Here is a 27553-nt window from a genome sequence, read left to right as displayed (position 1 = left end):
AATCATGATTATTCCTGAAGCAAACATATAAAACCCACGAGCTTCTACAGCAACTTATGACATAATACACGAAAATATACATGTACAAACTTATACGAAGACATACGAAGCTACACGAAAACCTACGAACTTCTACAAAATGTTATACGAAACGATACCAAAGACATACGAAAATATACGAACAAGTACTAACAGTTTAAAGAAAATATACCAAAAACATATGGCAACATACGAAAATATGCGAAAAGTCACGAATACACACATTTGAAAACACAAGAAAATGAAAGAAATGCACTGCATGGCATCACAATATAACAACTTTCTTGTTTTATTAGACGCCTGATTTACAGGATCAATATCTACCTAATCCAGTGTTTGATAAATGGAAGGTGGTGGAAGGTGTTAATAAGATAAACCACTTTGTTCCTTGTTTTTTTCCGCCGTTCTTTGGCAATAAATCCTTCATTAACTGACGAAAATACAATAAATTGTCTAGAAATAAACGTGAAGAAAAGAAAGAAAACCTTATGAAACGGAAGGGTATCAAAGTGGTCTATAATAGCTCTACATTACGGTTAGAATTACTTTGGTTAATATAATAAGAACGTGTCTTTTCTCTAATTTTTATGTTCGCCCCGGAAGTGGGTCGGGCTTTAAGACAAGAACCGGAATCTAAAGAAGTAATTATAAAATGGGAGAATATTCTAAATATATGTTCACATAATTTGTACACATACCCTAAACGTCTCCACTGACATTAGAGGGCTTGCCAGTAGAAAAATAAACATCTTGATTCTTCTTATACATTATCAAAATGGCCATTTTACAGATTATTTACAAATTACACTTGTGTCGAATGTGTAACTTAATTTAAAGATTAGCAAATGCATGCCTTGCGGGGCTCCTACAGGGGGAGCAATACATGCCTTGCGGGGCTCATACAGGGGGAGCAATACATGCCTTGCGGGGATCCTACAGGGGGGAGCAATGCATGCCTTGCGGGGCTCATACAGGGGGAGCAATACATGCCTTGCGAGGCTCCTACAGGGGGAGCAATACATGGCTCGCGGGGCTCCTACAGGGGGAGCAATACATGTCTTGCGGGGCTCCTACAGGGGGATCAATACATGCCTTGCGGGACTCCTACCAGGGGAGCAATCCATGCATTGCGGGGCTCCTACAGGGGGGGCAATACATGCCTTGCGGGGCTCCTAAAGGGGGAGCAATACATGCCTGGCGGGGCTCCTACAGGGGGAGCAATCCATGTCTTGCGGGGCTCCTACAGGGGGATCAATACATGCCTTGCGGGACTCCTACAGGGGGAGCAATGCATGTCTTGCAGGGCTCCTACAGGGGGAGCAATGCATGTCTTGCGGGGCTCCTACGGGGGGAGCAATACATGCCTTGCGGGGCTTCTACAGGGGGAGCAATACATGCCTTTCGGGGCTCCTACAGGGGGAGCAATAGATGCCTTGCGGGGCTCCTACAAGGGGAGCAATGCATGCCTTGCGGGGCTCCTTCAGGGGGGAGCAATGCATGCCTTGCGGGGCCCCTACAGGGGGAACAATACATGCCTCTCGGGGCTCCTACAGGGGGAGCAATAGATGCCTTGCGGGGCTCCTACAGGGGGGGCAATACATGCCTTGCGGGGCTCCTAAAGGGGGAGCAATACATGCCTTGCGGGACTCCTACAGGGGGAGCAATGCATGTCTTGGAGGGCTCCTACAGGGGGAGCAATGCATGCCTTGTGGGGCTCCTACAAGGGGGAGCAATACATGCCTTTCGGGGCTCCTACAGGGGGAGCAATACATGTCTTGCGGGGCTCCTACAGGGGGATCAATACATGCCTTGCGGGACTCCTACAGGGGGAGCAATAAATGCCTTGCGGCACTCCTACAAGGGGAGCAATGCATGCCTTGCGGGGATCCTACAGGGGGAGCAATACATGCCTGGCGGGGCTCCTACAGGGGGAGCAATCCATGCCTTGCGGGGCTCCTACAGGGGGGGCAATACATGCCTTGCGGGGCTCCTAAAGGGGGAGCAATACATGCCTCGCGGGGCTCCTACAGGGGGAGCAATCCATGTCTTGCGGGGCTCCTACAGGGGGATCAATACATGCCTTGCGGGACTCCTACCAGGGGAGCAATCCATGCATTGCGGGGCTCCTACAGGGGTAGCAATACATGCCTCGCGGGGCTCCTACGGGGGGAGCAATGCATGCGTTGCGGGGCTCCTACAGGGGGAGCAATCCATGTCTTGCGGGGCTCCTACAGGGGGATCAATACATGCCTTGCGGGACTCCTACCAGGGGAGCAATCCATGCATTGCGGGGCTCCTACAGGGGGGGCAATACATGCCTTGCGGGGCTCCTACATGGGGAGCAATGCATGTCTTGCAGGGCTCCTACAGGGGGAGCAATACAGGCCTTGCGGGGCTCCTACAGGGGGCGCAATACATGCCTTGCGGGGCCCCTACATGGGGAGCAATGCATGTCTTGCAGGGCTCCTACAGGGGGAGCAATAATGCCTTGCGGGGCTCCTACATGGGGAGCAATGCATGGCTTGCAGGGCTCCTACAGGGGGAGCAATAGATGCCTTGCGGGGCTCCTACAGGGGGACCAATACATGCCTTGCGGGGCTCCTACAAGGGGAGCAATAAATGCATTGCGCGGCTCCTACAGGAGGAGCAATACATGCCTCGCGGGGCTCCTCCAGGGGGAGCAATAAATGCCTTGCGGCACTCCTACAAGGGGAGCAATACATGCCTTGCGGGGCCCCTACATGGGGAGCAATGCATGTCTTGCAGGGCTCCTACAGGGGGAGCAATAGATGCCTTGCGGGGCTCCTACAAGGGGAGCAATGCATGCCTTGCGGGGCTCCTACAGGGGGAGTAATACATGCCTTGCGGCACTCCTACAAGTGGAGCAATACATGCATTGCGGGGCTCCTACAGGGTGAGCAATACATACCTTGCGGGGCTCCTACAGGGGGAGCAATGCATGTCTTGCAGGGCTCCTACAGGGGGAGCAATGCATGCATTGCGGGGCTCCTACAGGGGGAGCAATACATGCCTTGCGGGGCTCCTACAGGGGGAGCAATGCATGCCTTGTGGGGCTCCTACAGGGGGGAGCAATACATGCCTTGCGGGACTCCTACAGGGGGAGCAATGCATGTCTTGCGGGGCTCCTACAGGGGGAGCAATGCATGCCTTGAGGGGCTCCTACAGGGGGGAGCAATACATGCCTTTCGGGGCTCCTACAAGGGGAGCAATACATGCCCTGCGAGGCTCCTACAGGGGGAGCAATACATGCCTTGCAGGGCTCCTACAGGGGGAGCATTACATGCCTTGTGGGGCTCCTACATGGGGAGCAATACATGCCTTGCAGGGCTCCTACAGGGGGAGCAATAATGCCTTGTGGGGCTCCTACAGGGGGAGCAATACATGCCTTGCAGGACTCCTACAGGGGGAGCAATACATGCCTTGCGGGGCTCCTACAGGGGGAGCAACGCATGACTTGCGGGGCTCCTAGGGGAGAATTAAATATGTGCACGTCTAATTTTTGACATGGGGAATCAGCGCCTCATAGAGCTTTCATCAGCGGTATCCCTGGGCCAGACGCATGCATTAAACTTACTGCATTTTGCTTATTTCATTTTGTTGTATGCAATTTCATTCCAGTTTTAGTCTTTCAAAGATACATAATAAAATATATGTTCCAGTTCACTTTTGACTTTCTTTCTCCAGAGAAGAGACATTTCAAATGATACCGTTTTTTGTTTATCAAATATTATAGTTGATAATAACGAGAAATTGTATTGAAAAACAAAAGTTTGACTATACCCGATACACATTTGTAAGCTCTTTTTTGAAACTATAGAGCATCAAACATTACAAGGTGGTCGGATGGCGCAGTGGATAGCACGCCCGCCTCTCACCAAGGCGGCTGAGGTTCGCGATGGATTCTGCGTCACTTTCCCGACCATACGGGTTTCGTCCGAGTACTCCAGTCTCCTCCCTTATTAAGACCCGCTGCACACTCCAATTCGGGGCTAACTAGATTGATGATAATATAAGTTGGGAAAAAATTGTTTCATAAATGTTTCAAAATAAACATAGTTATATATAAACATCAAAAGGGGGTACGCATTTTTCAATTTCAACAAATTTTATTGATAATCATGATCAATTGGATCGAACATCAGGCTTTAAGCCTATATTAAGTTCTTTCCATATCACAATACATTTTATTCAAATAATATCCGGTAGAAATGGAAAATTAGTAATATACAGTAAGATTAAGTTTATCATATATTTTGACATTTGACTTATTTGACTTTTTTGTAATTTGATTTTAAATTTTGCATTGATATAAAAGTTTGATACATGCTGATATATACAAATGTAGCTGAGGGATAAGTGCCGAATAAACCCCTGAGTTGCTGACTGTAAAGTCCGTGGATTCTTCACCCTGTAGTCTTACATTGAAGCTCCCAGCCACACATGTAAAAAGTGCATGCTATTTCTTCAATGTTTACGATGGACGAAATCCAAACAATATAAAGGAAATGAGATTTTATAAGTATATCAATCAACTATGCTTCTTACAATTCGTCAGTGTTCATCAAGGTGCACAGCTAAGGGGGAACACATCGCCAGAGTCGTCAGCGTTCATCAAGGTGCACAGCTAAGGGGCGAACGCATCACCAGAGACTTATATAACACTGAACCTACAACAAAACCGCCGGCTCACCTACTCTGTAACTTCCTCCACGTTAAAAGTTGATCATTAGTTAAGGGTTCCTTAGTCTTATATGATTTTTATGCTGAGACACAATACATACATTATTTTAACTAAATGCTGAATAATAATAAGTGTAATTGAATTTTCTATGAGATAAGCATTGAACTGCTTTCAGTTGGCAAGGCCGCGGTGGCCAACTGGTTAAAGCGTCTGACACTCTGCTTCCACTACCCCTACACCACTGGGTCGGGCCAAGTGGTTAAAGCGTCTGACACTCTGCTACCACTACCCCTACACCACTGGGTCGCGGTGGCCAACTGGTTAAAGCGTCTGACACTCTGCTACCACTACCCCTACACCACTGGGTCGCGGTGGCCAACTGGTTAAAGCGTCTGACACTCTGCTACCACTACCCCTACACCACTGGGTCGCGGTGGCCAACTGGTTAAAGCGTCTGACACTCTGCTACCACTACCCCTACACCACTGGGTCGCGGTGGCCAACTGGTTAAAGCGTCTGACACTCTGCTACCACTACCCCTACACCACTGGGTCGCGGTGGCCAACTGGTTAAAGCGTCTGACACTCTGCTACCACTACCCCTACACCACTGGGTCGCGGTGGCCAACTGGTTAAAGCGTCTGACACTCTGCTACCACTACCCCTACACCACTGGGTCGCGGTGGCCAACTGGTTAAAGCGTCTGACACTCTGCTACCACTACCCCTACACCACTGGGTCGCGGTGGCCAACTGGTTAAAGCGTCTGACACTCTGCTACCACTACCCCTACACCACTGGGTCGCGGTGGCCAACTGGTTAAAGCGTCTGACACTCTGCTACCACTACCCCTACACCACTGGGTCGCGGTGGCCAACTGGTTAAAGCGTCTGACACTCTGCTACCACTACCCCTACACCACTGGGTCGCGGTGGCCAACTGGTTAAAGCGTCTGACACTCTGCTACCACTACCCCTACACCACTGGGTCGCGGTGGCCAACTGGTTAAAGCGTCTGACACTCTGCTACCACTACCCCTACACCACTGGGTCGCGGTGGCCAACTGGTTAAAGCGTCTGACACTCTGCTACCACTACCCCTACACCACTGGGTCGCGGTGGCCAACTGGTTAAAGCGTCTGACACTCTGCTACCACTACCCCTACACCACTGGGTCGCGGTGGCCAACTGGTTAAAGCGTCTGACACTCTGCTACCACTACCCCTACACCACTGGGTCGCGGTGGCCAACTGGTTAAAGCGTCTGACACTCTGCTACCACTACCCCTACACCACTGGGTCGCGGTGGCCAACTGGTTAAAGCGTCTGACACTCTGCTACCACTACCCCTACACCACTGGGTCGCGGTGGCCAACTGGTTAAAGCGTCTGACACTCTGCTACCACTACCCCTACACCACTGGGTCGCGGTGGCCAACTGGTTAAAGCGTCTGACACTCTGCTACCACTACCCCTACACCACTGGGTCGCGGTGGCCAACTGGTTAAAGCGTCTGACACTCTGCCACCACTACCCCTACACCACTGGGTCGCGAGTTCCAGGCCTACGTGGGGCAGTCGCCAGATTTTGTCCGTAGGTCGGGGGTTTTTTCCTCCGGTAACGCCGGCTTTCCTCCACCTCCAAAACATAGCATGACCTTAAATGACCATAGCTGTTAATATGACGTACAACACAAACAAACAAACAAACTTGAAACGCGACCGGCGTTTTTATTTAAACTTTATGGAAATACGGGACCATTTCACGCTTTCAGTTGACATTCATAGGCTATATGAATTCCAACTGGACAAAAGACAAACCCAGCATGAATCGTAAGCGCGCTTCATTAAAGCAGTTCAATGCTTACAACCACAACCAAGGGTTATGCTCGTTTACGTTGTGGGAGTGAGGATGACGAACAATTAATATCGTTTGTTGACATACATAAAAAAAAAATATAAATAAAAGAAAAATAATTTGGTATCAATGTGTGTCTGGGCAGGTGTCACTTATACGTAAACTTACGTTATATAAATCCACATCTTGACATCCTAATCGATTTCATAATTGATTACTGGAACACGTGACTGAGACAAGTCATGCTCAGGTCATTCTTTTCTTCTTCTTTGTAATGCGTCCTTCATATAGTTTTGATCATTTTTTTTTCAATAGGAGGTTCGAGAGGGGATCTATTCAAATAATATAAAAAAAAAAACATCATAAGAAAATTTGGACAGGACAGCCGTAAACACACGTCTAGTTATACATACGTAAAGGTATCCAGGTAAACATAGGTAACGCGAGCGGCGGTTTTATTTAAACTTTATGGAAATACGGGACCATTTCACGTGAACCGGAGAAACATTTGCTATGAACTTTATCAAATTTATTAACCATTAGTTTTCAAAATGGTCCTGCCATTTACATATAAATGCGAGGGAAACTATGCAGGCCTTCTATGTTACCGGCGGCCACGAGCCTCTAACAGACACACACACAACGTTTCTGCTTACAACACAGCAATGTTACATTCTATCTGGTGCAGTTTTAATTCATTCATGAGTAAACAAAGGACCTAAAAATGTGCTAGAAGTATCTATGACAAAATTATACTTTAGTTACATATTTTTAACGATAAAAATGTCCCTAATTCTGTGCCTCTTAATTTGACTGGCTTGAATCGCTAAGTAAAGTGTGTTGAAAAGCGGCCATTTACACAAACATAAAGAAGACACGCAACTAGGCTGTACTCATTTTTCATTTTTTCTCTTTTATTTTCCACATCAGACTTGGCCATTTAGATACTAATCTCGCCGTAATGTCTGATGTGATCTCACGAGACTCCTTCGCGAGTAGTGCTAGACCCGACACCAGCAGGGTACATGTATCAGGGTGAATACTCCCTTCTCGGGCCTTGCTAGGGGCTCCCACGGGAGCCACTTCTCTATAATACAGTCGCCCTAGCCTCTAAAGCAACAACCAAGGGTTTCAATAGGGCCCCAACCGACCTTGGCTTATTTTCCTTGCATCACTTGTTCTGCTCGAGCCCTTTGAGGACCCAATGGTTTCACTTCCTTAGCTGTGCTAGAACCGACTCTATCGATGATGTATTATGGAAAGATAGTCCCCTCGCGGGGCCCATTTTGAAGGATATTAAAATATTTTGTCATTACAATTAAACAAAAAATAATGTTCAAAGTAAAAGAGGGAGTTCAAAAGTAGTTCTGTACCAGGCAGAAGCCGGTATGATCTATCACAGTAGACAAGTAGGAGTTACCTACTTCCTACATCTGCCCTCACTTAGGGGGTTTCCTTGGGCCTCTGCTAGGTATCGAGGTCCCTATTTAGGAGGAAATATCCCATATTACCTGTGAAAAATCAAATCAGTTTCCTGGGCACTTGTTTTCTCGGCTACACTTTCATCAATCGCTACGATTTGTAATCGTGAAGTGGGACTATACCATGATTTGAATAATAATAATAATAATAATAATAATAATAATAATAATATACACCATTTAATATAGCGCCCTATCTAGCTAGAATAATAATACCTTATAACATTTGATATAGCGCCTTATATAGCTAGAATTATAATACTATAGAACATTTGATATAGCGCCCTATCTAGCTAGAATAATAATACTATATAACCTTTGATATAGCGCCTTATATAGCTAGAATTATAATACTATAGAACATTTGATATAGCGCCCTATCTAGCTAGAATAATAATAATATATAACATTTGAATACTATAGAACATTGGATATAGCGCCCTATCTAGCTAGAATAATAATACTATATAACATTTGATATAGCGCCTTATATAGCTGGAATTATAATACTATATAACATTTGATATAGCGCCTTATATAGCTAGAATTATAATACTATCGAACATTGGATATAGCGCCCTCTCTAGCTAGAATAATAATACGATACAACATTTGATATAGCGCCCTCTCTAGCTAGAATGGTAATACTATACAACATTTGATATAGCGCCCTATCTAGGCCTTATATAGCTAGAATTATAATACTATAGAACATTTGATATAGCGCCCTATCTAGCTAGAATAATAATTTTATACAACATTTGATATAGCGCCCTATCTAGCTAGAATAATACTACTATACAACAACATTTGATAAAGCGCCCTATCTAGCTAGAATAATAATACTATACAACATTTGATATAGCGCCCTATCTAGCTTGGTTGTGCTCGTCCATGTGCATTAAATCCTTTAACGATTAGTAAAATACTTAAATCAAAAGTATATGCTTCAGTCCTATATGGGTGTGAATTATGGTGTCTTCCAAAAACTGAAATTTTAATGTTAGAAAGAGCACAACGTTTCATTTTAAAGTCAATTCAAGGGTTCCATACAAGAACCTGTACAGAGATGTGCACAGGCCTTCTAGGGTGGTTAAGTTTAGAAGCATACATAGATACCAAGAAAGTATTATTGTTTGGTAGATGATGTAACTTGGAGAAAAATTGTATATTATATCTTGTGTTTTTTACTCGTCTTTTTATGGCAGTTATAGGGACCAATGTGTATAATAATGGATTTATGAATGAAGTAATTAGAGTTCTAAAGAAATATGATTTATACAAATTAGTACAAGAATGTTTAACAAATGGATTATTTCCAGTGAAAAGTACATGGAAAGCGAAAGTAAAGCATCATGTACAGTTGTATGAAGAAAAAGCATGGAAGGAGAGAATGAGTGTTGACCGCGATTTTTGCAGATTTATAATTGTTCATGATAATTTGGCTCCCCATATATTGTGGAAATTGTTTATAAAATTTCCTCAAAACAGAGAAGCCATAAATAGTATAATGAAATTGATTGTATCTCTAAGACATTCAGAAAAAAACTGAATTATGTCATAAATGTGGACAAATGTATAACGATATATATACCCACATAGTTTTACAATGTGATTGTACAGGAGACTTACGAGATCAGTTATGGTGTCAAGTCGTTAATACATGTGAACTTATATTTAGCGTATATTTACACTCTCATTCAGACTTTGAATTATTTCACCTACTGATTGGTGGCAATATAACGTATGAACTGAATACATTAGAGTTAACAGAATTTCGTATGGCATCAGTCAATCATATTTCAAAAATGCTTAATGCGTACTTCGAATGATTATTCAATACTTTTGCGTATATCATTCTTAACATTATTAATTATGTATTCTTTTGTAAACTGTATTCAAATTGATTAACCTATTTCTATTGTGTTAACTAATTATGTTGTGCACTAATTTTGTCTTACCATCTATTTGATTTTGCATTCATTACCTTATTTATCATTGTACCTACATTATTCTGTTTGTAAAATTTTCTTAAAGGAGGAAATAAAGAGAATAATAATAATAATACAACATTTGATATAGCGCCCTATCTACCTAGAATAATAATACTAACCAACATTTGATATAGCGCCCTATCTACCTAGAATAATAATACTATAGAACATTTGATATAGCGCCCTGTCTACCTAGAATAATAATACTATACAACATTTGATATAGTGCCCTATCTAGCTAGAATAATAATACTATACAACATTTGATATAGTGCCCTATCTAGCTAGAATACTATACAACATTTGATATAACGCCCTATCTAGCTAGAATAATATGCAACATTTGATATAGCGCCCTATCTAGCTAGAATAATAATAATATATAACATTTTATTTAGCGCCCTATCTAGCTAGAATACTATACAACATTTGATATAGCGCCCTATCTACCTAGAATAATAATAATATATAACATTTGATATAGCGCCCTATCTAGCTAGAATAAGCCACTTTAAAGCGCTTTTTAGTACATTGATATAAAATTTACACAATCAATGTAATTAGCATATACATTAATCAATACAGGTTAGAGGAATTCGCAGGAGCTGCCTTATCAGGCGCTAACTAGTAGTCCTATGCCGCCTGGCTAATATCTCCCTATATGTGTATGCCTGCGTGTGTGCTGGAGATGTATTGTGTTCTGTTTGTAGTGGACTGTGCTTCCAACGGCATTATTTATAGTGCCACCTTACTTGAATGCTACAGTTCAGATACCGAAACATCCACCCCAGACCAATGTATACTCCACCTGGGTGTGAGCAGGAGAAAACACTTTCTCTGAATATTCCATGCGTACGGAGACTTCGGGGATCGATCCCCAGCCGCCTGCGTGGAAAGCCGGAGTGTTAACCACTCGTCCAATCCACCCATGGTAATAAGCATCGCAACCTAGTTCGCAGGTCGTCTCAAAACGGTTCACAAATTAGTATCTGTGCTTATAGGTCCTTAGCAACCAGCCAATATCTTTCTCAACTCCCTGGGCCAAACAGCCGGTGCCGCCATTTCGGCGCTCACAGCTAGCATTCAACAATTCTAGCGCTGCCCAACCACGAATTCTTTTACATCTGAGTAGACTGGAACAAACGGAGTAAAGTATCTTGCTCAAAGATACAACACAGTGCCGTGCCGTGACTCGAACCCGCAACCCTTCTGTCACGAGCCCGGCGTCCTACCACTAGTCGACCGTCCCTCCTGAAGCATACACTATCATTGAATCTTCTTAAGTAAAATGCAAAGAGCTGCGTTTTGAAATGAATCTGAAATAATCACGTGTAAAGTGTTCCTTGTTCCATATTATTTGTGAATCACGATGATGACTTCTTATCATGCTTATCGAATTATTAAGGTTGCAAACAGCTATTCAGAACGCGCGTCATTTTATTTTTCTGCTGCGAGTTGTTACAATACGAATTTTGCATAGACATAGTAGTGACGAAAAGGCTGTTATATTACCGGAGTTGTAAATGACAGATACAATCTTATAGACACTAACAATATAATGAGTAAAGGAAAATGTGCACAACACGTAACAAGGGAAACAACTCTCGCTTGAAATTCGACTCCAAACAACTAAGATTGAACAAACTAATTGTACTTGACTTAGATGTTAAGTAGATTCCTCTATATATCTATATTAAATAGAAACTCAAAATAAAACATCCAAAATTTCGTAATTCCCTGGTTCCTTCGACTCTATAGATCTAAGTAATTCCCTGTTCCCTTCGCCTCTATAGAAACTCAAATCCTACGATGGGGCTGAACAGAAGCATATTAATGTGACATGCAATGATTGTGTTAAGTTTGATGAAATGAAAATAATACTTCCGAAAAATTCTGCTGGCAGCTTTCTGCGTATTTCAACCTTACAGGCCGGGGACAGAGAAATGACCCACTGTACATTGATAGATGTAAACCAATCTAGAGAAAAGTGGATCTGCTTTTGTGCCCTCTACATGGGGACACGAAAACGACCAAGTAAATCTTCAGTTCCCATTGCAACATTGGGGATCTTTATATTTTCCCTCTACTTCCTACCTTTTTGTTTTTTAGTCACGCTTCTCTTTGTAATACATCACTTTTGTATTTTGTGCGTTGGTCCAGGTGGGGAGGGCAATGATTCTGTCCCCAGGCTGGGACATACCAAAGTCCTTTAAACTGGTAGTTGTTATTCCCTGCTTAACGTTCAGCATTAAGGGTAATCGCAACAACTGGTTCACCCGTTGTCACTATAAAGTGACTGGGCGGAATACCGTGCTTGCTGCCTTTGTATGTCACTATAAAGTGACTGGGCGGGGTACCGTGCTTGCTGCCTTTGTATGTCAGTATAATGTGACTGGGCGGAATACCGTGCTTGGTGCCTTTGTAGGTCAGTATAAAGTGACTGGACGGAGTACCGTGCTTGGTGCCTTTGTATGTCAGTATAAAGTGACTGGGCGGAATACCATGCTTGGTGCCTTTGTATGTCAGTATAATGTGACTGGGCGGAATACCGTGCTTGGTGCCTTTGTATGTCAGTATAAAGTGACTGGGCGGAGTACCGTGCTTGGTGCCTTTGTATGTCAGTATAATGTGACTGGGCGGGGTACCGTGCTTGGTGCCTTTGTTTGTCAGTGAGTTATCAGATCTAGTTCCTAAGAGCAGACAGATCAAAATGTCTTGTCAAATACAGTGTTATAGTGCAGTTGGTGCTGGTACCAACGCCGTGTTAGGAGTCTAACACGAACCAACACTGTCCATAATGACGAGAACCCATTCAATACATCGATGCATTTTTATGCTCGAATCCCCAATTGTTTTCTATTCTTCAGGGTTTTCCAATTCCATTGGCGGATATTTTACCATGACTGCCGTAGGTCGGTGGTTTTTCTCCGGGAACTCCGACTTTGCTCCACCACCAAAATCTGGCACGTCCTTAAATGACCATAGCAGTTAATAGACATTTCTCATTTTGAGGCAGACCTAGTACGGAGCCAGAGACAGACACTGAGAGTAGTAAATTCAGGGAACATCTCAAAATCTGTTTTCATATCATCTGTATTAAGGATTGATATCCCCCTGCTTGCGACAAAACAATAGAGAATTATCTTTTTGTGTTCCTTACCTACAGTTACATCTCCTGATTTTCATAACAATTGATAAACTTCTCCTGGCTGATCTCACCCTACCCGGATTTTTTTTCAAATTACAGTTTATACTGAAAAAACAAGGACTCGGTGTATGCTACAGTTGCTTGCATTAGTATAAAATTCCGAAATTCACTCCCCTGAAATTATCCCTAGAATAGTCTTCTAAGGACCCCCCCCCCCCCCCCCCCTATCTAAATATCTTGGTTGTGTTGCATGGGGAAAATACCCTGAAACCTGTCGATTTAAAACGAAGTAATAAATAGCAGAAAAATGAATAGATTTCTTCTTTCTACTTTTGTTATTTTTCAGGACAATACACATGACATACTCTAATACAGGAAACCGTTCCTTTTATGGCTAACTGGTGAAGCTTATCTATTGTTAAAATAGATGGCAGAACGATAATGGTCGCTTCCACAGGGACCTGAGAATACGTTACATCTAGATTTGGACCTAAACTAAGGTGTTTTAGAGTAATTTTACACCTGTTAGGGGATTTGTGGCATTTTTACCGAAAATGAATCTAACACCGCCCCCTCCAACGTGTATAATTACTCTAAACACCTTAGTTTAGGTCCAAATATAACTGTTACAAATTACCAAATCCCTGTGGTTACTTCGTCGCCATCATGTTACTGTTCATCCTCGTTATCCAGTAGTTATGTTCACTTTCGCTCTCTGCACCCCTGGAATATGTCATAGCAAAATTGAAGGCTCGGTGTGCGCCACCTCGTTGATGAGACAAGAAGACTAGTTCGATCCTTTGATGTACATCAAAAGAATCTCGCGGTCACGTAACGGTAGAAATTGACAGGATTTGAAGTCGGGCGTCTCTCCTTTGTAATCTTCACATGACAGGTATCAAGACAAGATAAGACAAGACAAGACAAGACAAGACAAGATTTTATTCTTTTAAACCACAATTTACATGTGATATTAAGAAAATATACAATGGGTACATTCAAGATGGAGTACGTACTGTTTTAACCAGGAGAACGGACACTCTCTATTACTATATTAGTATATTTGCATATTTTAACTAGTAAACCTTTGTTATTTGTTGAAAAAAGTTGCTGGAATTTTAAACAGTTTGGTTGACTGCTATAATAATTTGGAATATACAATTTTCCTTCATTTGAAAAATTTGGACAAATAAACATATAATGTAGTTCATCTCCAACATCAGTATTACACAAATGGCATATTCTATTTCTTCTCTCTATATTTAACCATCTTCCTCTTTCTATTGGAAGTCTGGCATTGCCAGTTCTAAATTTACAGAACATAATGGCATTTTTTGTAGACAGGATATTTAGATAATTTTCTAATTTTAGTTCATCTTTAAATAATTTATAATTTATTCCTTTGTGTAGTCTAGGACATACGTATAGGTAATCTTTTCCCTTCTTAGTCTTTGTATGGCCGCCATTTTGTTGGGAGGAGGGAAACCGGAAGTGATAGGTTTTGATATGACAATATTGATTATGGGTCAATTGTAATGCTGGGTGATTGTTTGAAATTTAAAGGTCCATTGTAAAGGAACACACCTGTTCCGGGTGATAGATATTGAAAAGAATTCATTGTGGAGACGTTGTATGTGATCGACTTTTTAAATCCTTTTATTTACACGCTCGATGTGCTATTGTGACATTGTACAACATTTAAAGGACAATTTCAACACGTAGTCATAACGACGTAACAGGTATATTCTTTGATCCAATAGAAATGATAATGACCAATTATCGACTGGCAAGAGATACTGTGTTGTCAGGGCGACATAACATTGCAAATGACATTGTCCAATAATATTTGAGAACAAACGGTTATTTCAGAATATGAAAAGATATTTGAATGCATGTTGGCGTTTAGTCCCATAACACAAGACTCGGCTGATGTGTGAGCAAACGGAAAATATAGTGAAGATCCATCAGATAAAAACGAGATTCAAGGTAAATACTTTTTTTTTTTTTATATAATACGTGTGGTATATATGACATATGTATAATATATACATGGTCAATTGTGCTAGTATAAAATGTATATTAAATACTATAGAAAATGTTTAAGTATCCATTATCTCTCGATATATAATGTTGTACAAGAACAGACATGTTTTGTATGGCAAACCCGACATGTACGGACATGTTTTTATGGAGAAAAATGTCGAGGTACAATTTCAGTGATCAATACATTTGAGTTAAAATGGCATCGGTTAAAAACAGTTCATGTACACAACAAACCTTTTAATATTTATAGTATCACCCCCGGCGTACTATGTACACAATCTGTTATTATAAAGTATCGTATGGCGTATATCCTTCGTGTATACAACGAAATCACCAAGGCCACTGAATGTTTAAATAGATCAGCGACTCTATTGAATGGGCTATTGGTCTTTTATGTGTAGATTGTAAGACATGTCATTCTTTTGAATTGTATTTAAAAAACATAAAATATTCAGATGTTTTGTAAGGAAACAAGGAAAGTCAATGTGTATATACAATGCGATTTTATTTACAAATAAAGAGTCATGAATCTATACAATTACAATTAAGTCTATTTACAAATCCGTAACATCATTTGCATTAACCCAAGAGGAGAATCTGTTTGGCCAGTGGAGCCATTTCACATACATTTGTTTATTTCGTCCTTTGCCTCTTGTTTTCAGGACCTTTTCAATTTTCCACATATCATTGTCTTTGATATCCACTTTCTGTAGTTCGGATTGATAAAATGAACCCTTTGTCTCCTCATCGTTGTAGTCTTTCAGTATGTAAACAGGCACGGATTGTCTCCAGAATCGTTTAGCAACAGTAAATATTTCACCGGTCCACCTTTCATCGTACTCGCGTGTAAATATGTTCCTCAAATGTGTGATACGCACTCGGTCTCCGATTTTTAATTTGAATCTCCAGTTCTGTCTTTGATGTTCCTTATGCCCACTCAAATATGTAGCCACACGCACTGTCTCAGCTGTATATATAGTCACATCAATTAGGGCTATGTCGATAGTTCTATGTATTGTTTGGTTGTAACCGTCGGCGAAACTCCGTAACTTGTCAATGTAACGATATGATTGTTTGTAAGTAAAGTACCTGTACATCTTCGTCTTTATAGTCTTCAATACGCGTTCACTGATACTGGCTTTAACCTCGTTTTGTGCATACGTATGCCTAATGTTATATTCACGAAACAGAGACTGGACAACCTTCGCTTTGAATTCTGGACCTTTGTCCGTTCGTATCCTGTTTGGCGTTCGTCCCTCTGCCATTATACTTCTAAATCCAGCGACTACAGAGTTACCTGTCCTGTCCTTTATACTTCTCAGCCACAGAAACTTCTAGAATACATCGATGACAACCAGTACGTAGGTATATCCGTCGTTGTATTTTGAAAATTTGACCATGTCCATGAGGTCAGCCGACCACTGGTCATCTATTCCTGCGACGTGTATGTGGGTTCTGTGTACTGGTCTCCTGTTTGGTCGTTGTAAGCTGTAAGTTTCCTGTCGCTGAAGCCATTTTCTGATCTTGTATTTGCTAATGTCATATTTTCCTTCTTTCGTGACAAATTAATATAGTTTATCTAGTCCTGACAGACTCGCAGGCTTAGCAGGATCGAAATAAATGCCATTTAAATACTCTTCCCAGGCCGCCATGATGTGTACTGCTCGGACGTTTCTACACTTATGGCATAATTCGTAGGCATGCCTTACTTTTAATTGTCCTCATTTTCATTTGTGTCTTCTGTATCGCTTTCCTCGTCAGATTCGAATTCATCATCATCAGCATCTGATACATCATCATTTTCATACATACACTCCTGAAAATGGTGTTTGTTTTTCGAAAGAGACATTCGTACAGCAGCAAGGTTTTCATAACCATTTCGTCTGTACTTTTTCACAAATTCTATTATTTTCGTGTGCAGTTTCCCACCTTTTAGTTGTAAGAGATGAAGGAGTGTCTGCCCATATTGATTAAGGAATTCCATAAGATTTTCCTCTTCCATCTTTGTATCTGCCTTACTCTCAGCCTCTTTCTTCGAAAGTCCGTTTTCTTTGTATTTTTCTACCCTTTCACTCCATTTATCTTTGTTTTTAGCTTTAGCCCGGCTACACATCATTTTGAAGTATTTGTCCTCTTCCGAATCTTCCTCCTCAATTTTATCGGAAATATTGGAGTCATCATCATCAAAGATATTAGACTTATGTTTCTTGACTTAAAATTTTACTTCGTCCTCATCGTCACCCAAATTTCTTTTAAGTGTACCGTTTTCAGGACACCATCGCTTTACGTGCCTCTGTAAATCATGTATGTTCTCAAACATCAGACCACAATCGTCACAGGAATGCATGTCTAACGGCTCTGCTTCCGTTGCAGCGGTATTGTTGTATGCGGTTTCTTCGTGGTCGATTTGTTCAGGGTTCTTACTCTCCTGGAGCTCCTTGGGGCACGTCTGTCCTGTTGAATTGCTTTCAACTAAATGAGGTGTGGATGCTCCTTGTCGCCCACTTATAGACTGTGTCGTGACTTTTGGCTCGTCATCTAATACGCCAGTGCGCAGGCGCAGATGTTCCGAAGTTGTAGGCTTTAAATCCACGAGCAAATAACCATACGGTATGCTCGTAGCCTGTTCGAAGTGGTGCATAAAATGTTGAGCTTTATCGTGGTACATCTGGCCTGCCAGCGTCATGAATTGTTGTCTGTCTATGGGATTGTTAAATACCGTTAAATAATGACAATTACGTCTCTGTGTTGGATCCTTACTGTAGTAGAGGTTTTGATTTATAGCGATAACCGACAAGTTCCGATGATGGCTTCCTTCCGTAAACAAGTCGCTTATTCGCCGGTCTTTTGCAGCAATGGACATGAGGTCGTCCAAAACAATGACGTTATTCACGTTTGTATCTAGAAACTGATCATTCTCGAGGTTTAACGGTACTCCTTGTATGAATTCCACTTCGGGTCTGACGGTCGTTCTGATGACGTCATACAGAGGCTGCCATCTTTTGAACAGCCATATAATCCTTTCGGGCGGTGGACTCAGTTTAGTGATGTTGTCTTGTAATAGTTTTGTCACGAAATACGTCTTGCCACAAGAGGTCGGTCCCGACACAATCATCGGAAAGGGATGTTTAAAACAGAACTCTTCAGAATATTCAGAGCCTTTACAGTCTGTCGCTGTCTCAGCTCCCGGCATTTCATGCGCTCCTCCCGGTGCTCCATGCGCTCTTTCTGGCGCGCATTGCGCTCCATGAGCTCTTTCTGGCACGCATTGCGCTCCATGCGCTCTTTCTGGCGCGCATTGCGCTCCATGCGCTCCTCCCGGTGCTTCATGGCATGGCGCTCCTTCCAGAGCTCCATGCGCTCGTTCATTCGCTCCAGACGCTCCTGGAGTTCCATGCACTCCCAGTGTTTTGTACGCTTCTGAGTAACATTTCTTTATAAGCCTGTGTAGGTTGTATCGACTACAAAATGCCTTCTGACACTTCGAGCACGCAATACCATACATCTTTACACTTCTACAGTCAGAGTAATAATGATGTGATCTTTAAATGTAAATACATTTCATGAAGTTAAACGAAATGCATTGTGGGTAATTTCAATTGCATTGTGGGAATTATGATATCTTAATATTTTCTGGTGATCCAGGATTGGCCCTCAGTACCAGAAAATCTATCCCGGCAGTAAGATGGGGTATGACTGTTAGCAGTGTGGAGCATCGTTTTCCAAATCCAGCTTACTACAAGAGCACAAACGAATCCGAGGCCATGTTGATCAATTTAAATGCACTGTCTGTGGAAAATCCTTTGGACGTCAGGATAACTACGACAGACATATTTTACGACATGCCGATGCTTCTTTATTTCAATGTGGTGATTGTGGAATGTTATTTAGTAGAGGGGATAATCTACAGCGTCACCAGGAACAGAAACACAGTCAGTCTGGAGGAGGTGTTAAGCGACCTGCTGATACCGAAAATATAGATCCAACCCCAATAAAGAAAACAGCCAAGAAGACAGACGAACTCTATGAACTTCGTGTCGTTAAAGAGACTAACATACCTAAATTCCAGACAACAGCAACACACTACAGGGTAACTTTTAAAGATTTGGAAGTACACGGTATTGCAGACATTTTAAAAACACTGAAGAAAATTTTTCAGTCACTCATCGACAATGTTACGGAATTCATGGAGAAAAACGATTTGGTTCGATTATCCGTCGAATGCCCCGAACTTGACTTTCCAATCAAGCTATCTTTCATGAAGGTATCGGCTTTGACCGCAGAGAGGCTACTTTCAGAGATCGAGCGCGTGTTACAATCCTATGAACAATTCGTCCTTGATCAAACTCTCAAAGTGGAATTGGTTCATGTACATCTGCCCAAAGGTGGTGTAGGGAAGCGCTGTCATTTTGTTGATTTGGACAAAATGATGAAAAGTAAAAGATGTTTCATTCGAATCCAGAACAACGACCATCTTTGTTGTGCTAGAGCTCTCGTGACCGCAAAAGCACGGCACGAGAAACATTCAAAATGGGAAAGAATGCGACATGGTGGAAAGATACAAGAAACGTTGGCCAGAGAGCTCCATACAAAAGCAGGAGTGCCGCTACAGAAGTGTGGAATCGAAGAAATTAAACTATTCCAAGACGTCTTGGACGGATATCAGCTGATTGTTCTTACCAAGGAACATTTTAACGCCATCGTGTTTGCTGGACCCGAACGCGAAAAACAACTATACCTGTACCATCATGACGACCATTAGGATGTAGTCACAAGCATGCCAGCTTTTTTGAATAAGAACTATTATTGCACTCAATGCAAAAGGGGATATGATCACAAGGAAAAAAACAAATGCAATGATCCCTGTGTTTATTGCCATCACATTCATCCCGAGGATGTGAGTCTTGGAAATACTGCGCCGAATGCAACAGATATTTTAAGAATATTCTGTGTTTCGATAGTCACAAAAAGCCATCTATATCGGGAAAAACAACTTGCGGCTCGTACTATCGATGCAAGGCCTGTGATCAAGCCATCAACGTTGACAGGCATAAGGAGGCACACGTTTGTGGTGAACACTACTGTAAGACGTGCAAGGATTACTTTGCCGATGATCATAAATGCTACATGCAGACGGTTGTAGCAGACGAACCATCGCGAAAACAACATGATGGAACCGAGCAACTCAATAAGTATATATTTTTCGACTTTGAATGTACTCAAGACGACATCATAGAGTGCGAGAATGGCTACAAACAGGAGCTGGCAAGCGATGTATCAACTATAAAAAGTCCCGGTGTGGTTCATTCAGACATCAACCTAATCTGTGTGTGGTCCATAAAACGTGTGATGCCTGCATGAACCATGCTCTAACATCTTCAAGTACATGTGACAACTGTGGGCCAAACGAAAAGACTTTCAGAGGTCCCGAGACGACAAATACGTTTTGCAAATGGTTGTTTTCGGAGGAGAACTACGATGCCAAGGTCTTGTGTCATAATTTTAAAGGTTATGACAGTTACCCTATCCCCGGGTACCTATACGAGAATGGGATACTGCCAGAGGTTGTCACCAGTGGTTCTAAATACCTGAGTATTGACGTACCACAATGCCACATTCGATTCATGGACAGCATCAACTTCTTACCTATGGCTTTTGCGGACTTGCCAGAATCGTTTGGAATAGAAGAAGAATCCAAAGGGTACTTTCCTCATTTATTTAATCGCAAAGAAAATCAAGGAATTTGCCTGCCACATCTACCGGACATAAAATATTATCACCAGGACGGCATGAAGCCAAAAAGAAGAAAATCGTTCCTGGAGTGGTATGAAATACACAAAGCCGAACCCTTCAAATTCCAAGAAGAGCTTCTAAAGTATTGTCGATCAGACGTAGACATTCTCCGGAAGTGCTGCTTAAAGTTTCGGGAAATGTTTATACAAATGACGAATAAAGACGGCAGCGGCGGAATCAACCCATTTCAAAATTGCATCACCATAGCATCCGCCTGCAATCTTGTCTACAGAACAATGTTTTTAGAGTCCGAAAGCATTGGTATCATTCCACCACATGGCTACAGACCGGAGGATAAACAATCGATCAAAGCAATGAAATGGTTGAAATTCATCGCAAGTTCTGAGGGTCTTAGAATCCAACATGCCGCCAATGACGGAGAGAAACATATAGGGTCTTACAAAGTCGATGGTTATATCACAAATGAAGGAGAAAAGGACACTATCTTGGAATTCCACGGATGTTTCTGGCACGGTTGTACGAAATGTTATGCCCGTAACATGATCAACACCGTAACCGATTGTACCATGGCCGATCCCCACATGAGAACGTTGGACAAGCAACGTTATCTACAAGATCTAGGATATAACTACAGATGCATGTGGGAATGCGACTTTGAAAGACAAAGTAAGCTTGATGAACCACTCAAGTCATTTTTGAACACACTAGACATCGAAGAACCTCTACAACCAAGAGACGCTTTCTATGGAGGAAGAACAGAAGCATTTACGATGTATGCCGAAGCCTCCGAAGACCGGCAGATTAAGTACTATGACGTGACATCCCTCTATCCTTGTATTAACAAGGTCGGGAAAGTTCCCCTCGGCCATCCTAAAATCATCACGGAAAACTTTGACAACATTGAAGAATACGAAGGGTTGATCCTATGCAAGATGTCGCCACCAAGAGATTTATTCGTACCCGTTCTTCCCTTCCGAACCAATGGGAAATTGTTGTTTCCGTTATGCCGCACGTGCGCTAAGGAATCGTCAAAAGAAAAGTGTAGTCATGGCGACAACGGAAGGGCCATCACTGGCACGTGGGTGACTGACGAAGTGAAGACAGCCATCAGGAAAGGATACCGCTTGTTAGAGACATATGAAGTATGGCATTTCGAAAACATTTCACAATACGACACTGTGTCAAAAACTGGGGGTGTATTCACTGATTATGTCAACACCTTCTTGAAGTTAAAACAGGAAGCTAGTGGGTGGCCAAAATAGTGTCAAACTGAGCACGATAAACAGAAATACGTCAAGGACTACTACGACAGAGAAGGGATACTTCTGGACAGGGAAAACATCAAGAAAAATCCCGGACTGAAAAAACTGGCCAAGCTCATGCTTAACAGGTATACAAATCATTTTTTTTTCTTCTTTTAGTTATTTATGATTAAATATAAGTGTATTCTAGTAATTTAAAATGTGTACAAAAACATGTAATCTTGCTTAGAAGTTTTATCTATTTTACATTTTCATCATTTATCATTTGTTTGTTTTTTTTGTTAATATTTGATCACTTTTCTGCATGAAATGAAACAAGGAATAATACATTTGACGCATATGTATTTTGTATTGCAGTTTCTGGGGTAAATTTGGTCAGCGAACAAACTTGATCCAGTCATCTTATATTTCGGATCCGTGCGAGTACTTTGACATGATGTCAAGTGATAGTCAAATTGTGAAAGATGTCAACATCGTATCAGATCAGATGGTGAGGATGGACTGGAATTACAACAGCGATTTTCTGACAGCTTCTGGCCGCACCAATGCTGTGGTCGCCGCCTACACAACGGCACAGGCAAGACTCAAACTGTATAGCTACCTGGAAACACTGGACCGACGGGCCCTTTACTGTGACACAGATTCGGTGGTATTTACGGTCGAACCTGGGCAATGGGAGCCCGAGCTCGGAGACAATCTTGGTGATCTCACTGATGAGGTTGAAGGATCAAGCATTGTGACCTTTGTCACTGGAGGTCCAAAAAACTACGCATATACTCTCTCAAAACCAAACAGAGATGGTGAAATGAGTTGCTGCAAGGTTCGGGGGATAACTCTGAATTATAAAAACTCCCTAGAAATCAATCATGAAACAGTGAAAGATATGGTTTGTGGAAAGAAGGAAAAGGTCACGGTGTGTGATGATCTTAAAATTTGCCGTGACAAACAATCATGTAACCTCTTAACAAAAATAGAAACCAAAGACTATAAAATTGTGTTTGACAAGCGCGTCATTTCAGACAAGTATGTCACTCTTCCATATGGAATGTAAAAATATACTTACAGGTAGAAAACGTTAATTCCACAAAACACCATGTAGACCTTTCATGACACCCGAATTCAACTTACGTAGCAATTGTTTTTATATGATATTGTACCAGTTCTATTGATTGACTATACTTAATTCACATGTACATATGTATAAGTAGACACGCATGTATAATTTTATAATGTGTATAACCGGTATAATTGTTGTGTATATGTATGTTTGATATCCCTGTTTTTTTTCTTTTTATGTTGTGAAATGAAAATTCTTTTAACTCATCTTTTTCCCTCCTCCCAACAAAATGGCGGCCATACAAAGACTAAGAAGGAAAAAAAATACCTATACGTATGTCCTAGACTACTCCTTTGCTGGATTCATTTTTATCAGAATCCCAATTTTGCAAAAATTGGTCAAATAAAATTCGTTCAACAGTTTTTTTTAACCACAAAATATTTGGAAATGTTTGTGATATCCATATATTGGATAATCCACACTCATCAAGCATACTTTTCACATATCCAGGGGATGTAATAACCAGTTTCCCTATTTTCTTCTGCAATTTTGTGAAATAGTAATTTATACAAAATACTGGATATTTTATTATAATCTGCTTCTACAAGGTTTGCCCAGAAAGTGATCATTCTCACTTTTATATTTATTGATAGGGGATATCTCCCCAATTCGTACACCATAAAATTTGGGGTAGACTTATTTACATGAAGTATGAATTCTACATTAGATATGTATGTATTTAACTTTTAATCATAACTATTATATACATCACGGAATTAGATTATCTAAGTCCGTGTATACATTAAGTATAATATAGTTTACACATTTTGTACACATAAATGATGGATTTTATCCTGAAATCATTCAACTCTTCCTCACTAATTTTGTAGGTTATATTTCCTCCAATCATTATGTGTAATATCTCAAGATCTGAGAGAGAGTGTAAATAGACACTAAACAGTATATCCTTGATATTAATTATACAGCACCATAGTTGGTCCCTCAACTCGGAAGTATAAGTACACTGTAGCACTAGATGTGTCATTGGGTCTTGATATAAAAACCCACATTTATGACATAATTCCATGGTAGTCAAGCTACGGATGGTTACAACTATTGTCATTATATATTGTATATATTCTCTGTATTGAGGAAATCGAAGCGCTAGCTTCCATAAAGTATTAGGTTTGAGTTGGTTATGTATTTCTCGAAACCTTGTAAAATCATTATCAACTTTCATACGTTCCTTTAGATTGTGTCCCTCATATTTCATTACAGAATTATATGCTGTGGTTTTCCAATCACTTTCCTTTCGAAAGATTCCAGTTTCAACCNGGGGATATCTCCCCAATTCGTACACCATAAAATTTGGGGTAGACTTATTTACATGAAGTATGAATTCTACATTAGATATGTATGTATTTAACTTTTAATCATAACTATTATATACATCACGGAATTAGATTATCTAAGTCCGTGTATACATTAAGTATAATATAGTTTACACATTTTGTACACATAAATGATGGATTTTATCCTGAAATCATTCAACTCTTCCTCACTAATTTTGTAGGTTATATTTCCTCCAATCATTATGTGTAATATCTCAAGATCTGGGAGAGAGTGTAAATAGACACTAAACAGTATATCCTTGATATTAATTATACAGCACCATAGTTGGTCCCTCAACTCGGAAGTATAAGTACACTGTAGCACTAGATGTGTCATTGGGTCTTGATATAAAAACCCACATTTATGACATAATTCCATGGTAGTCAAGCTACGGATGGTTACAACTATTGTCATTATATATTGTATATATTCTCTGTATTGAGGAAATCGAAGCGCTAGCTTCCATAAAGTATTAGGTTTGAGTTGGTTATGTATTTCTCGAAACCTTGTAAAATCATTATCAACTTTCATACGTTCCTTTAGATTGTGTCCCTCATATTTCATTACAGAATTATATGCTGTGGTTTTCCAATCACTTTCCTTTCGAAAGATTCCAGTTTCAACCAAATTATCTAGATTTTGATGCAACGAATACTTTTTTAATATTTTGACTATGTCGGGGATGAACCGTTCTGGTACGGTCTACCTAGTCGAAACAAAAAGAGTCTTGTAATAAAAACTTTATATACAAGAGACATTGGGTTCATTCTACACAATCTTCCCAAGAATAATAATTTTCTAATGTCTATATATGCCTCAAAAGAGGTCCAACCAAGTAAGGATGTACACATGTCAGTTCTGGTTCTTTTTTCAAACCCTTGAATACGTTTAACAATAAAATGTTGTGCTCTTTCTAACATTATTATTTCGGTTTTTGTCAATTGCCAAAGCTCGCACCCGTATAATTAAGGCGGATGGATAAACTTTAATTTTGATAAGCTTCGCTACTGTTAAAGGGTTGAGAGCACAAGGATGTGCACCGGAACGAACAAGGGACATCGTACCTGATCTTAACTTATTACATGCAAGTGTTGTTCTCTCAAAAGAGTTCTGTTTAGAGTTTAATAAAATACCAACATGTGTAATGCCTTCAGTCTGTGGCATACTACAATTGTAGAGATAAAGATTTTTATACATGTTGTTCTTACTGCTTATAGTGCTGGGATAGCTTGGTCACACTTAAAAATCATAACTTGGCTCCGGTAGAATCAATCCGGTTACATTTTAACCGACTACTGGGTGAAGGGCGACAACTCAATTAAATGTTCTCTTTTGAATAGCTTATTGTCATTTTCACTCGTTTGGGTCTAAATTTGAGATTGTTATATACGGAGTAACTCTGCAGGAAAAATAAATTGGTGATTAAACAAATAAATAAAAAGTAAAATGTTGAGCAAGAGAGTAAAAATCTTAGTGCTTTTAATATCTCAAATACACCGTACAGTTTTCTCAGATTTCAAATTTTCAGTTTATCATATCCGTCCATTCATTTCCTGGTATGATAGCCACAACTCTTTAACGAGCCCCTCCCCCAGTGTTATTGTTCACAGTAACCTCCCCTTAATTTCGTTCTATAGGTAACTGTAGTGTGACGTCAATAGGCCAGGGTACAACCATTGATGCGGCACACACCTTTTTGTACCTACAAACGAGCAAGGGTACAACCATTGATGCGGCACACACCTGTTTTTACCTACAAACGAACCAGGGTACATTCATTGATGCGGCACACACCTGTTTTTACCTACAAACGAACCAGGGTACAATCATTGATGCGGCACACGCCTTTTTTGTACCTACAAGCGAGCCAGGGCACAACCATTGATGCGGCCCACCTGTTTGTACCTACAACCGAGCCAGGGTACAAACATTGATGCGGCACACACCTGTTTGTACCTACAAACGAGCTATTTTTGTACTTTAAGTGTATGATTATAGAACTAAATTTCGCGAAATGGACAATATTTCTTATGTATGAATAGGAGATACTGCCCTATTCATAGCTATTTCAGTAATGCAGATTTTATGCTTATCTAACAATTATCACTATTGATTTGTATTGATAAACAGGGAAATCCTGGACCTGATATATCGTCCAATGATTTAACCATTTTGCATCTAAATATACTCACCTTGAAAATATTGCAGACGATTTCCACATAATATGTATTATTGAATCCATACAACCCTGTACACTCACCCTATCCCACACCTTCCTCCCCCTCTCATATACAATGTATAGTAGGATTACAACTGTATACATACAACCCTGTATACTCACCCTATCCCACACCTCCCCCCTCTCATATACAATATATAGTAGGCTTACAACTGTATACATACAACCCTGTACACTCACCCTATCCCACACCACCACCCCTCTCATTTACAATGTATAGTAGGCTTACAACTGTATACATACAACCCTATACACTCACCCTATCCCACACCTCACTCCCCTTTCATATACAATGTACAGTAGTCTTACAACTGTATACATACAACCCTGTACACTCACCCTATCCCACACCACCACCCCTCTCATTTACAATGTATAGTAGGCTTACAACTGTATACATACAACCCTATACACTCACCCTATCCCACACCTCACTCCCCTTTCATATACAATGTACAGTAGTCTTACAACTGTATACATACAACCCTGTACACTCACCCTATCCCACACCACCACCCCTCTCATTTACAATGTATAGTAGGCTTACAACTGTATACATACAACCCTATACACTCACCCTATCCCACACC

General features: G+C 41.0%; 2 protein-coding genes across 2 annotated transcripts; both read left to right on the top strand.

Moving 5' to 3' along the window:
- Positions 1-20616: 20616 nt before the first annotated feature.
- On the top strand, positions 20617-22275 carry LOC110448804. The gene has a single exon (XM_021495250.1). It carries the CDS (start codon positions 20617-20619, stop codon positions 22273-22275), a length of 1659 nt encoding a protein of 552 aa, XP_021350925.1.
- On the top strand, positions 21835-23441 carry LOC110448805. The gene is made up of 2 exons (XM_021495251.1): positions 21835-22403; positions 22633-23441. Exons 1-2 carry the CDS (start codon positions 22393-22395, stop codon positions 23324-23326), a joined length of 705 nt encoding a protein of 234 aa, XP_021350926.1. The 5' UTR covers positions 21835-22392; the 3' UTR covers positions 23327-23441.
- The last annotated feature ends 4112 nt before the right edge of the window (positions 23442-27553 follow it).

Source organism: Mizuhopecten yessoensis, unplaced genomic scaffold (genome assembly GCF_002113885.1).
Source record: "Mizuhopecten yessoensis strain PY_sf001 unplaced genomic scaffold, ASM211388v2 scaffold4321, whole genome shotgun sequence".
In the NCBI taxonomy this organism is placed as follows: Eukaryota; Metazoa; Mollusca; class Bivalvia; order Pectinida; family Pectinidae; genus Mizuhopecten; species Mizuhopecten yessoensis.
Note: the sequence above shows the minus strand (reverse complement) of the source record. Positions and strands in the feature narration are given on the sequence as shown.

Excerpts from the sequence above, each read along its gene's own strand:
- LOC110448804 (XM_021495250.1), top strand. The coding sequence starts at position 20,617 with ATGAACCATGCTCTAACATCTTCAAGTACATGTGACAACTGTGGGCCA.